This window comes from Homalodisca vitripennis, unplaced genomic scaffold, assembly GCF_021130785.1.
Source record: "Homalodisca vitripennis isolate AUS2020 unplaced genomic scaffold, UT_GWSS_2.1 ScUCBcl_678;HRSCAF=3211, whole genome shotgun sequence".
Taxonomy (NCBI): Eukaryota; Metazoa; Arthropoda; class Insecta; order Hemiptera; family Cicadellidae; genus Homalodisca; species Homalodisca vitripennis.
The window spans coordinates 73,951-88,697 of NW_025776825.1; the positions used below are offsets into that span (position 1 = coordinate 73,951).

Here is a 14,747-nt window from a genome sequence, read left to right on the forward strand (position 1 = left end):
ACTATCTCTTTGAAATCATCTAAGCGTTTTAAGATCCATTCTCACATATTTTATTAAAATTTTAAAGATTACCAAGAGAATTATTAACTTAAATGTGTCTGAGAGAAATCTTTCAGGCATTTTATAGTTGTATAAATGTTGAAAATAACTTGAAATTAGTGAATGTTAGCTCATTCAGGATTAAAATTCATAACGTATTGCGTTAATTTATTTAAACTCAATGATTTCTAAAAACGGTTTTGTACAGATTTGAGGAGAATTATAGTCTACTAGCTGTTTCCCGCGGCTTCGCACGCTTTTCGTAAGTTTTGCCCGCGTATGAGCATTTCTGGTTGAAGTAAATTATATTTCCAACCCCGATGTAGATTTTACCTTGATGTCACGATCAAGAAAATATGTCAAAAATGTATTGTACATGCATAATGTATTTTATTACAAAGTGGTCTACCACTCAACCTTTAAGTTCAACCAAAAATTTAGTTTAGACAATTATACATCATAACTTAGCGCCTTCAAATAGTGTTTCACTGTTTAATATACGTATCTATCTCGTAATTGCAGGTTATAATGTGCAGGCGCTTTGAAAACTTTTCTTCATTTTATTCGTTTATATTCACGACATAAGCGAATAATTCAGATAATAACTATCCTATCTTCTAAGTTAGACTAAATTACGGATACATGTGAAATTTGATTGAAATTGGTTCAGTCGTTTTGGAGTTTATTGGCAACATACATCGTGACTCCAGATTTTTATATATATAAGATATTTTTTAATGTATTCAACTAGTTGATGAAATTACCACCAGAGCTCTCTTCCACTTTACAAGAGACTAGAAATTTCCGATTGAAATTATACTAATTATATTATAGGTTTTGGAAATAACTTCTTAGGTTACATTGTAACCTTTAAATGTTTAACTTACACTATTATTAAAAATATTACTCCGAAGAAAGTAAAAATGCTATATTTAAAAATAATTCCAGCTTCTAATTGGTATAAAACACCACTAAAATTGTTTATCGGGATATCATTTTCATAGCACACTGACAGAAAAGGCAATATACTGCAAAATCAGATGGGAACATCAAAATACTTGTTAGGAAGTGACGAGCTATCTAGCCTTAGAGGTGTTATAGTTTATACCCAGATACCTCGGTAACTGAGGCTCTGTCTGGTTGTTACATGCTCATTTTACTTTAAACATAATAAATGCTACTATAAATTGCTATTCAATATTTTCTCTTGTTAATGAATGAGTGCTATAATGTTTAACACTATAATCTTTAATTTATACATAGAACTGTAAAACTCAATTAGCTTTGAATTAAAATAGTGTACCTTGCAAACTAGATTTTTAAAGAGCCTACTCGACCTTAAGGTCATATCAGATTCCATTACTATTTCTTAAGAAAATTGTATTCGTCAATGATATTGAGATAATCTACTTCAAAAACCACGCAGATAACGTAACTCGCATAAGGAATTTAAATGTATATTATCTCTACGATTGTTTTCAGTTTTTTATTGCTGTAAAAGAGTTATTTGAAGACTTAATAGTCTGTGTTGTTAAAAAAATATAAGGTTTACAGAAAATATTTTTGACATTTGATTCTTTAAATTCATTTGTCCTTAACTTGTAATTAGAGGTTATGCCCGTGTTACTTCTCTGTTTGTTAGTCTGCAAGATATAACGAAAACGAACCAAACTATAGCGTTTTAAATTAGCATAAAGCTTAATTTTTATTTATTTATATTTGTGTTTGATATTAGTGTAATATAACTGATGGGATTTGGATGAGCGGCAGCTAAAATTTTTGCAAAGTTCCTCTAGGTAACCGTATAAAAACGAGAAAATAGTTCAATAAACAAATATGTAAGGAACCAATCAGTATCAAGTAAGATTAAGTAACACTTTTATTAAGAGTAAAAATAAAGTATAGTATATTGTAGTCAATGTTAAACTTTGTTGTCAATATGTAACTTCATCGCACTCTTGCATTTTGGTATCGTCAAATGCTTACCAGAAAACTGGTATAAAGCCTTGCATGTAATTTGTACATAGACAAGACTGAGTTATATTATGGTTCATGTCCAACCATTGAATTAGGCCAAGCGTCATAGAAGTTGCACTGGTATTAAGTTTCATTTTGTATAATACATATTTTCGCAACCCTGTTATTCGTTCATGGTTAGCGTAAGTAACCTGATGTTCATAGTAACTACATTTCTAATTCTTGTGCAACTAATAAACTTTTTCTTTCGAACTTCGTATCTGAACATATTGCTGCAAAGCAACACCTACCGGTAAGTAAAATATATATTTCCACATTATAAATTAACCCTTTCATGTGAGACATCTAGTTTGAAAGTAATATAAATTACAATTTTAAATAATAAAGTAATTTGATGATGTTTTCTTTGGAATATTAATTCAGATAATAGTTGGGGTGATGTCCTTCTGACAAGATGACATTGTAATCATTATAAGTTGTCTCGATAAGTGGCTAATACTGTTAATATTTTGTTTTAGGCGAGTTTACGAGTGCTCAACTATGATTACAACTTAGAATACTTCCAGTATTCATGGTTTAGACTTCTAGTCTGAAAATATTCACTTTTTACGACTACAGCTGCAATTTCGAATCAAGATGCTTACGCTACGCGTGTAATTCGACATCGACGTAAATGGAAGTCACATTTAAAGTTTTACTAAATTATTAAGTTCGTAGGCAAATATCCAAAGTACATTGAAAGTATTAGGCTCTCCCCCAAGCATACCAACATTAAGTTCATTACTACTCTATTTTGGATGCAACGTGGCAAGATATTATTTTATTTTAATATCGAGAAGTGGTGCTTGTAGGTTCAATTCCACAATTAAACTTATACGTATATTTTGCGAATCGAATATTCATTTCTACGACCTCAGATATATCCAACCCCATGTGTTTCGTCCAATCGGTACAAAGACATCACTTAGACACAATATCTCATTTTTCCCTGTGAAATGTAAAAATTTCTTTTCTGGATGATTGTTTTTTTGCTCATCTCCTCGCATGATATTCAGAAAATAAAATAAATAACCTACAAAATTAAAAATGTTTCAGTGTTTGGTTAAAATATATATTCTCCAGTAGATTTTCCTGTTTCTCTTGAAAATTGGATTTGGCATACCTCGGTCAATGGTTTTCTTCACAAAGCGTATTAAATTTCAATGCTGCTAGTAGTTGCAATAATGTCCAAAAGCGTTTGTTTCGTATTTTACTCTACTAACTAATATTATAGTTAAGAGGCACAATTATGTATTCGTAGCTACATTATACTTCCCCGATTATGTTTCGTGTACAAGAGAAAACCAGGCTAAAAATAAAATTCCTGTAATTACTTTTCTTAACATTAGCACAATAACGTCATATCATATTTCCAAGTTATAAAACGGTTTACTAATAACAAGACAAGTTTCTAATCTCAGTTTCTAACAAGAACTGACGGAGAAATTCTTTATTTTCGTGTTACACCCTGCATTATTGGCTAAGTTTCTAATTCAATAAATAACTGTACTTACTTAAGTGATTCATTGGCTATAAATGTTTAAAGCTATATAATATATGCCTAGTAGACAACTTCTACATTAGCTGAGTAATTCTGTCTCAGCTTATCAACTCCAGGGCCCGAGTTCGAGTTCTTGTTCGGGCACGATGTATACATATAGCAACAACAATTTAACCTAATCTAAAGTACGATCATTGATAAAAAACTTTCCTTACTATATACATTTAAATTAGAGTATCAATAAAATCTAGAATTAGCAGCAGAATTTTACTTTCTAGAACTATAACAAGGGTGTTTAATTTAAGTTTTTTGTAAAAGATTCACCAATGGTTTGTACTAATAGAATTAAGACCTATTACGTTTAAGCTGAAGCCTACTAAATGTATTGCTTCACACAAAAACTCTAATAACTGTATCTAATATGTATTTTACATCTCTCTCATTATAAAGGGAATGTTATTTCAAAACGATCAGAAAGTGAGAACAGTTTCAATCATGTTATTTACAGAGCGAAACAATAACCTGTGTTCCTAAGATGCTATTTTGTCTCAGAAAATAGTGTTACTAAAAGGATGTATAATGCTTCATTTACTCTGAATAATTAATAAGTCATGTTATATATTTACTACATGCCTTCTCAAAATGGTCTAATGCAATAATATTTATGCGCATTATTGTTCCGGTCTACCCGCATACCTCCTCATGCACCTAGCTGAATTACCACCGCTCACACCATATCGGTTCCCGCCAAGAACAGTGAGGTTCGGTTCTCCTGTTCCCGCCAAGACCTTTACGCTCTTCTTTTCCCGCCAAGACCGTTAGCGTTCCTGGCAACCGAAATTCCCTCACTCCGTTTCCCGCCCACACCGTAAGTCCCTGAGAATCCACTGAATTGCAAGGTATTTCCAATATGTTGATAGAAAAGTGTGAGAAGGGATTTTCTCCCACACCCGCTGGGATTTACACCCCCTGCGCATGCGCAGCACCAAGGGGCGTGGCCTAGCTGCTCTCCCATTGGCTGGCGCGGCCACCATCTTGTGACGTCACGGAGCTCTCGACCAATTAGAGTACTGGGCTATAGTGTGGTCATGTCTACTTGTACCATTCACCTTGATTAAGCAATACGATTTAGCTATAATAATATAAGGTTGATGGAGATAAATTGTTTTAATTTTATTTAAGTAGAGTGTAACGTATTAAAGAAGTTATAAACCTACATTTAGTCCAGGAAGTAACGAACTAGCCTACATATGCTATTAGTAGTACTCCTATTATTTATTATTACTATATCTAGTGATGATTATTTATTAAGGTGCAAAAATCCCTCATCTCATACAGGATTCGAACACGGGTCACCGGCGTGATAAGCCTAGACACAGCCCACTCGGACACCGGTGGCGGGAAGCTATGGTAGTTTTATAGCACAGATCTCAACACAGCCTCTGCTTGTAGATATTTTACTGATCATGTTCTCTGTTCTTCAGCTGTACCTGTGACCTTTTTTTAAAACATTTATAGCGGTTCTATTATTATTTTCTAAAAATTGGATAAAAGTCTTAACAATTTATTGATCTAGCTGACGTCCAAAACATCGTTAATATACAATTATTTAGTCAACTTGACAAACGTCGTTAATACATCTCCAACTTGCAAGGTTTGTAACACACTGCCGATACAATAATATGGGTCGGAAGGCGCGTTTTAAATAATTCTGGAAAATACGCGTAAAAATAATACAAAAACTAATAAAATAAATAATAATAATTAAAAAGTGTCTTGAATTATTTATAACACTTAATTTTAACAAATATAATATTGTATGTAGGCCTATTAAAAATATCGCAATAAACATGTTTCGGTAAACAATGTTTTATCAATAGATACGTTACGTATTTTATAATTCATTCAATGATAAAGTTAAGAGTTGCTATTAGTATGAAAATAACTAAGATAAACAGTACATAAAAAAACAAAACTCTCTGTGTGCCTTGAAATAAATAAATTATTTACATATATTTCTCCACTGCAACAGAGAATAAAGTTCTAAAAATTAGTACTTAACAGCACACTTACAATCTTAACAAAATTAGCGTTAACTTTTCAGTGAATGAGACAAGAGACAGTAATAATTGTAAAACAATAAAAACATGGCAAATGTCTATGACTCAAAGACACATCCTTATCAGAGGTATCACGCAAGCAATAATATGTCTTATCAATAGCAAGTAGCGTTAAACCTTTTGTGCCAATCTGATTAACAAAATTGGTATTTTGACGGTTGTAAAATGACGGTTGAGCTTTCGGACAGATTACAACGTGCTCAAAATTATTGTGTTCGCTTTATCTTCAACCTCAGACGATATGACCATATAACACCCTTCATCAATCAGTTACATCTGTTAAAGTTGAATCTACTCCGTCAGTTCCACATTCTCAGCATGTTACATTCTATTTTGTACAACGATCATTCCCCTTCCTATCTGTCTGAACGCTTTTCTTTCATTTCTGAAACAAGCAATTGGAATACTCGACGTGGAGCCTCTCTGTTATCTATTCCTGTTCATAGATCCTCTATTTACAGTAAATCATTCACAGTCTCTGCTTGTCGACTTTGGAATAATCTCCCGGATCATATTAGAGGTATTCGTAGTCGGGAACGGTTTCGGGGGGTGCTTAGGGACCATCTGTTTTGGGCCTCTTCGGGTTGACGATATCGTGGCATAGGGTATGGGACGATGGCTTTGTATGAATGGTGATGGATGAATGTCTGTTAAATTCCTTGTAAGTTTTATTCTATGTATTTATTTTTAGTTTCATAGAAAACCTTTGTTTCATTTTATTACCTTATATAAATAGATATTATAATTTTCGATTGTAAAATAGTAATGTAAACTGTATTGTGGCTCTTATTTTACAGTAATAGTAGAGTTTATTAATTTATGGTTAGGTGTAAGAGAGGACTTAATAGTCCTAACCTCGCCAATTGAATATGTTTTACGTTGTATTCAATAAAGTCATTTTTTCATTTCATTTCATTTCATTTCATTTCATTTCATTTCATTAACTGAGGATTATCGCTACTCTGACAAAATATCTATAAGTTACGAACTGGTATATTATGTAATAATGAATGCTTTACTTCATATAAAATTATTCTACTAGCACTTCAAATACATGTAATTACTCAAATTTAATTTACCGTTGACGTAATTCAGTATTTATAATGTGAGCTCTCAATACTTTCTCATTTTTAAGAAGTTACCGTTTAAAATAATGAGGTTTTACTAAATACAGCTGACAAGTTATAATGTTAACAGGATGTCTATAGATTGAGCTGTTTAGTAGTCAACTGATATAAATTACACTTTGTATGTTATTAAATTAACAAAACTGTGAATGAAATGATCATAATTTTTTTAAATCATAATTCAATAATGTGAAGATTTTTAAGTGTTAAGGGCAGTGATGTACAGAGGAGTATTGTGTAAAATTAAAACCTAAAGAGTATAAAATATTGATATAAATGGAAAACATAAATTATTATGAATAAAGTTGATGAAATTGTAGTGTCAGCTGGTCAGCTGATTTAAAAATATTTTTTATTTTAGTATTGTAAAAGATATAGACCACCTGTTTTGTTTCGGTCATTGATCTAGTAAAAGCTTACACCCAAATACCAGTAAACCCTGACGACATCCCTAAGACGGCCATAACCACACCTTTCGGTTTGTTCGAATTTCCATTCATGGGGTTTTTACTCAGAAATGCTGGACAGACATTTCAGAGATTTATCGACGAAGTGGTTTCAGGACTTGATTTTTGTTTCCCATACATTGATGACATACTTATTATCTCACAAACATCCGAACAACATCAAGATCACCTCCGTATCCTTTTTCAAAGACTCACAGACTATGGAATCCTTGTAAACGCTAACAAATGTGTCCTTGGATTTCCAATAGAGACCTTTCTAGGCTACGAAGTATCTGCCAGTGGTACTAGACCTCTTCCCGATCGTATCACCGCTCTTCAGAACTTCGCTCGCCCGGAAACTGCCAAAGGACTACGTCGTTTTTCTGGGCATGATTAATTTTTATAGAAGATTCATTCCTTCTGCATCTCAACACCAAGCACCACTTCACTCTGCTCTTGCAGGCCTCAAAGGAAATCAGAAGATAACCTGGACCACCGAGTTAGAACAGGCCTTCATCAATTGCAAGGAGTATCTCTCTCAAGCAACTCTGCTCAATCACCCTGACCCAAACGCTCCACTAGGACTTTTCACTGACGTCAGCACCTCATCTGTTGGGGTATGCCTTCAACAACTCGTCAAGAATGAATGGCAACCACTTGCTTTCTTTTCTCAAAAGCTTACTGCAAGACAAATAGAGTGTCCCGCCTACTACCGTGAACTCTATGCCGTCTACTCATCAGTACATCATTTTAGACACATTTTAGAAGCTCAACGTTGTACTATATTCACTGATCATAAACCATTGACATTTGCTTTCCAACAGAGAAAGGATAAACTTCCTCCTTTTCAAGTCAATCAACTATCATTTATTGCCCAATTCACTACTGACATGCAGCACATATCTGGATCTGCAAACATCGTTGCCGATACTTTCTCACGTGTCGATGCCATTTCAGGAATCACAACTGTCGACCACTGTACTCTTTCACAGGCTCAACGAGAGGACACTGAACTTCAAGATCTTTTGAACCGTGACACAGCATTGAAGCTCAAGAGAATCACAGTCCCTGGTTCAAAACGTTGACCTCTTCTGTGACACTTCTAATCCTTCACTCCGACCATTTGTACCTGCTCCTCTCAGACGACTGGTTTTTGACTCTCTACACAACTTAAGTCATCCCGGCATCAAAGCTTCAGCTCGCCTCATATCTCAACGTTTTGTTTGGCCTAATATTCAGCGAGATTGCCGCACTTGGGCCCAAACTTGTCAGCTCTGCCAACGTGCCAAAGTTTCACGCCACGTTCCCAGTCCACTTGGAACAGTCAATCCACCATCTGCTCGTTTTCGTCACATTCATTTAGACATAATTGGACCACTCCCACCAGCTGGCCCGTACCGATACTGTTTGACCGTTATTGACAGGTTAACCAGATGGCCAGAAGTTCACCCACTTCAGCAAATCACTGCTGAAGAAGTCGCCGAAGCTTTGGTGAACTGTTGGATATCCCGTTTTGGATGCCCAGAACGTATCACAACGTATCAAGGTCGTCAATTCGAATCTGGACTTTTCAAACGTCTCACCTCTACATTTGGGATTGAACGTCTACGGACCACCAGTTATCACCCACAAGCCAATGGTATGGTCGAACGTTTTCACCGTCATCTAAAAGCGGCCATCATCTGTCACCCGGAATCAAGCTGGCTCCAAGCCCTCCCTCTAGTTCTGCTTGGTATCCGAAACGTATACAGAGAAGATTTAACAACGTCCTCTGCTGAACTAGTATACGGAGAACCCTTAGGTCTACCTGGATCACTCCTTGCCAGCCCTCCGGGGTTGGGACGCAGTGAAGACATCTCTGACCTTGTTGTCAGGCTGCAACGTCAAATATCTCGCCTTCAACCTGTCTCTGGCTCAGCTCACAGCAAACCTCAGACATTTGTCTTCCAGGAATTATCAACATGCACTCATGTTTTCTTACGTGACGATACTGTGCGTCGAGCCCTGCAACCTACCTACAGCGGACCTCACAAAGTGCTCAGCCGTGACGACAAAACTATGACCATCCAGATCGCAGATAGAAGCTCTAAAGTAAGCATTGACAGAGTGAAGCCTGCTTACATTCTACCTGACCCTTCCCCACAGCCTCAACCAAGAAGCGCCCACACACCGGCACCCAGCATCGGTACACCTGCTGCAGACCCGGACAACGCAACACCAGAGTGCGCTACCAGATTTGGTCGCAATGTGCGTTTTACGGCTTGCTCCCTGACTTCAAGTCTCCCTAGGGGGCTCATGTAGTGTCAGCTGGTCAGCTGATTTAAAAATATTTTTTATTTTAGTATTGTAAAAGATATAGACCACCTGTTTTGTTTTGGTCATTATTATAAAGTTAGTTATCATCTTCTCTCTGTAAATACAATACTATTATTTTGACTAATTACATATCTTTAATTTCTTAATTAGGGAATTATTTAGTAACATATCATTCCCTATAAAATTATTCTAATCTAAATATATTAATTATTTCAAGCTGAGATGATGTGAAAATTTACGGGTTTTTTTATCTTAAACGATAGGTATATGAACATAGTTCGTTAATTATTAATTCAATAGAACAACTTGTATACAGCAGCAACTTTGAGTGTCTAAAATGACAGATCAATGTAATGTAAATCAACAGAAATTATTTTAAAAATAAATGTCCATGTCAGACCAAAGTATACCGTGTGTTTCGTTAAATGTTATACTATGGCAATAAAATTATATATGTACTTTATATTAAATAATTCTATGTTTTCAGAGCGCATTAAAAATCTCTCTATACATTAAAAAGTGAAAATCTACAAATTGGAATATGAACTAATTTGACTATTAAAAGAAAATCAAACTTTTTTATATAACATCTTGAAACCGTGTATATACCCTGAATATTTAATGTTATTTTGAGCTGACACTGAGATGAAATAAATATATAAAGGATAGTATTACGTAACAAATTTAAATATTTGTAAGGTAAATGCCTAATCCCGCCTTGTTCACCTAAATGAATTAGCCCGACGTAGTTTTAAATTGATTGAATAAAGTAATATTGAATAATTAATCATTATAAAAGTTGATCTGATTTGTAAAAAGCTGCTTTTCATAAAATTACATTTATTTAGTCATCAAATAAAATGTTCTTATCTAAACACAAATAGTCATCAACACTAGTTGTACTATTCACAAGTTGTGTACCGACGACGCCTCAACTCCGTTTCCATCCTAAACACTTGATGATGAACTGTTTAAACAAGGAATCATTGATATCATATTAATATCACAGGTCAAAGTGCAAGGGACAGTCCATGCAAATATGGCTCTTGACTCAGCCCACCCACTAGCAAACTGACAAAGAGCAGCTAGGGCTGACTGCGGCTCTCGTTTACCAGGAAACAGCCTCGCCAAGCAAAGGACGTCTACGAGAAGGATTACTGCCTGTATAAATAATTAGCAGAGCCAATTAATTACACAATTAATTGCCAATTAATTGTCTGTTCTTACTATTGTAATTGCTAGACAATATCTGCGAGTAGGGAAAGTAGGGAAAGGTGTCAGTAACGGTTTACTCTTTATGTCTTTGGTACAAGGGCTGCATACTTCTTGGAAGGACGACTTGTTCTCAATAAGGTACGGATCGTCTTGTATAGGCTTACTGTAAGATGAATCAATGGGGTTGCTAAATCAGCGGCTACATCTTGTTGAAGGGAAGAATAAGCACCCCCTACTCAATATATATATATATATAACATACACACAGATTTACTATATGTTTTTACTAACAAAACACAGTCGAAATTTAGGTTGTTAGCTGTTTTAATTTTAGCTGCTATTATCATGAGAATTTCATATTACATTGTTGAAGTGTGGTCATAATATCCTTACATATTACAGGATATAGAGTTCTTCTGATTAAAACAGCAAAATGTTGATTACCTAAACCTACAATAAAAATAATACTCGTAGAACTTGCTAACACTTGTTATTGTAGTTCTTATTTTTGATCGCTAAATTTTTCTCTTTAGTATTTTGTTATTTAAATAGAAGTCCTTCGACTTACTTTTCACCCGTAAATTTATAGGGAGTTTTTAGATATACTATTGATTTCGATGTTAAAAGTATATGCTTAATTGTACCAGTAAATGTCGCAATTTGATGCACTTGCTAAGTTTAAGCTAACCGAGGGTTGAGGAGTGCTACCCGAAAAATAAAACATTTACAATTCATAAAAGTGTATTGTACAAAAATAAGATATTATGAAATGTAATTTTGTTATTATAAATGAAACAATATCTCTGCTTCTACTCATCTGATCTGTCTAGTTTACAAATCAGTTTTAAAAATTACAAATTGAAAATAAGAGAGTAACAACAGCAAATGAAATATGACACATATATTCTGGGACAATCATTCCGATATGATTAGCCTTAAAATCATACACAGCTAAGCTGAAGTATAATTTTAAATTGTGCTTACTTTTTTTTGAGATTCGACTTTTTACTCTATTTTTACAATATTGAGAGAATGTTCGTCCTTAAGTTTGACACTTCCTGATACATGGGTTTAGAAGTGAACTTGTGATTATGTAACGCACAATAGTTAAATATTCGTTAACTGCATACGAAAGAGCGATGATTTTTAATTTTTGTCCATACATCACAACTGTGTTGTACTTTATCTTTTCTTTTTAATCGCGTAAAAGTATCTGTTACCTAGATAGTGTAATTGGTCACCCCTTGCGCATATACCTTCAATCACTAGTAAGATTTCTTCCTTTATTTCTTACGACATTTCATCAAAAACATTCTGTATGCATACGTTCTGTAATAATAAAGGAATAACAACTGAGAAAAATAAATACAACTCATAACAAATCTTTTATAGGTTTACTAACTGAATCCCGTTCCTTCGTACTCAAATTTCTGTAGAATAACAGGTACGTCATAGACATCTCCTTCAAAAATTGCAAACCACTTATGAAATAAATTATGGCGTTGGGAAGATATTGCAATTCTAATTTCAGTGCAACGTTCCATGTTTTTTTTGAACTGATGTTCTAATGTATTTAACAATCACGTTTTCCTTCATTTCCTATAGTACTGTAGATAATAAAAGATGGTCCAAATTGTATAATACGGATACTCATTATAAAAATATCAACAATACAAAGATGGAAGAAAATTTTAAAACGTAATTGTTGATAACATTTAATATGAAAGCTCCAAATGTATTCTAATATACATTCTAGTAATATAACCCTAATTATCATCGATACCGTTAGAAAAAGTCGCATAATCGAGATTATAATCCTTTACTAGAGGAATATATCTGCTAGAGTTAAAATTGTCAGAAGTCGCCTAAATATATTTTGGGTATGAACTAGTTAGGAAGGAACCTTTGCAGATTAATATGCTCTATGCTTGGCCACCAATGTCTTATCCATCGGTTTTTGATCACAGTGTTAAGTTAATAATCTAATAATTTATCTTAAAGTTGACACACTCATATGAAAATATACCTTTAAAACACGTAATAGTGCATACGATAAAAATAATGATAATCTAGTTTTTTAACTTCAAATAGTTACGAGTGATTATCTAAGGGCAAGTAATGAAAAATTAGTTCTGTTAGTAATAAATGACAATTTTTAAAAACTTTAGTTTCATGTTTCAATTGTTTAATTCCATAGAAACTAATTTTGAAATGAAATTAAACTTAATTATGAAACATTAAATTTATTATGTTTCAATACATGTTTAATGTCTATTAAATAAAATAGCACCATAATTTTAGTCGTACATCATATATTTTCCGAGGACAAAAATATTTCTCACAAACTCACAAAATATAGTTTTTTTTTTTATATTTGCATTATAATGAATAACCACTTTTAAATTTATAATCTCAGCATTTGTAATATTTTGTGTGTGAGTAGCCTTTATTTTTTTGTGAATTCCTTCAAAGTTAAATCCTACAGATATATCGTAAAAAATATCTTCTTTGATTTAAATTACACATTTTCCTTAAAAACGAATTACTCAGTATTTTCTAACTCTTGTTCCGATCAGTATTGTATGAATAGGACCAAGGAAATTTAGTACTAAAAATTCATTTGTAGGTAAAGAATAAATGTATTTATTCAAAATAACATTATTATATTTATTATTTTTACGTCCATATATTTAACAATAAATAACATTAACTAATAATTTAAGTAACAAAAACAAAACATATTGCAAACTAATACTAGATACAAAAACCTAACATAATCTGTGAGATCGATACAACAATCTTAAATTCAATATTAACAATTTAATTGATTTAATCTATTCTTCAGATAGACATTTTTTCTCTATTCAACACAGAGAGAGAGAGAGAGAGAGAGAGAAATTTAAACATCGATCAATATTTCAATTCCATAACACAACCATGGAATAATTATTATATTTTTTTACAATTAGACATTGAAAACATTTCCTACAATATAAACTTAAAACATGATTTAAATCTATTGCTTATTGTATTCATAAATATTCATAATGTATAATTACAAATGTTATTATTTATAATTTAGATATTTGTATATAATACCTATTAAATTACGTTTGATCATCTCATTAGGATTCGAAAACGGCTTGACCGATTTCGATACTTTTGGTTTAGAAATATTTTTTCAAGTCCTAGGAGCGTTCAAAAGGTGAGAAACGTTTAAAAATTTCTCTGAATATTTAATAATATTGTAAAATAATTAAAATATTTACGTCACTTTATCTAAAGTAAACTGTCCATAAACAGCAAGTTACTATCAAAGTTTTATTTTAGATAACACCAGTGACAAGTGAATGATCTAATATATTAAAAAATAATATTTTATAAGGTGTTCCAACACCCATTTTGATGATAAAAACTGTAAATGTTTTCCAGATACAGATATCGAAACTGGTTGTCTCCCTTAAAAATTGTACTGTAGTTAAAGGGAAATCTAAGAGATAAAACACTCTTCCCCTTATATCATAAGCATAATATAAGTAACAGAAGTAGATTCATTTTAGCCTAATTAGAATTACAAGTTTATGCAAGCATACATTTTCTTGATCGGGGAAAAAAATCTATATTATTAAATAAAAAGATATCATCTATTGAATTTCTAATATATAATCAATAATAAAATCAACCAAAACAGCCGGAGGTTTGAAAAACGTTACGTATTAATTTATTAAATCTGATAAAAATGAATGATAATAAATACAACAAACTTAATCTAAAAGTCTGGATTGTAAGGTATAAATTAGAAAATTTAGCTTTTATACTGATTTTTTAAGATAATTCGACTACCTGTTTTATCTTAAAAAATGAAGTTATATTAAATGAAAGTTGTAAAAATAAAATAATTTAAATTTGAAATTAAAAAACCGATTGAATATAAATTTAAAATGATATTTCAAAATCGTTAAAAATA

General features: G+C 32.7%; 1 protein-coding gene across 1 annotated transcript; it reads left to right on the plus strand.

The window, feature by feature from the left end:
• Nucleotides 1–8,890: 8,890 nt before the first annotated feature.
• On the plus strand, nt 8,891–9,550 carry LOC124370940. The gene has a single exon (XM_046829246.1). It carries the CDS (start codon nt 8,891–8,893, stop codon nt 9,548–9,550), a length of 660 nt encoding a protein of 219 aa, XP_046685202.1.
• The last annotated feature ends 5,197 nt before the right edge of the window (nt 9,551–14,747 follow it).

What these genes read in the sequence shown, in the direction of transcription:
- LOC124370940 (XM_046829246.1), top strand. Translation starts at nt 8,891, where the DNA reads ATGGTCGAACGTTTTCACCGTCATCTAAAAGCGGCCATCATCTGTCAC.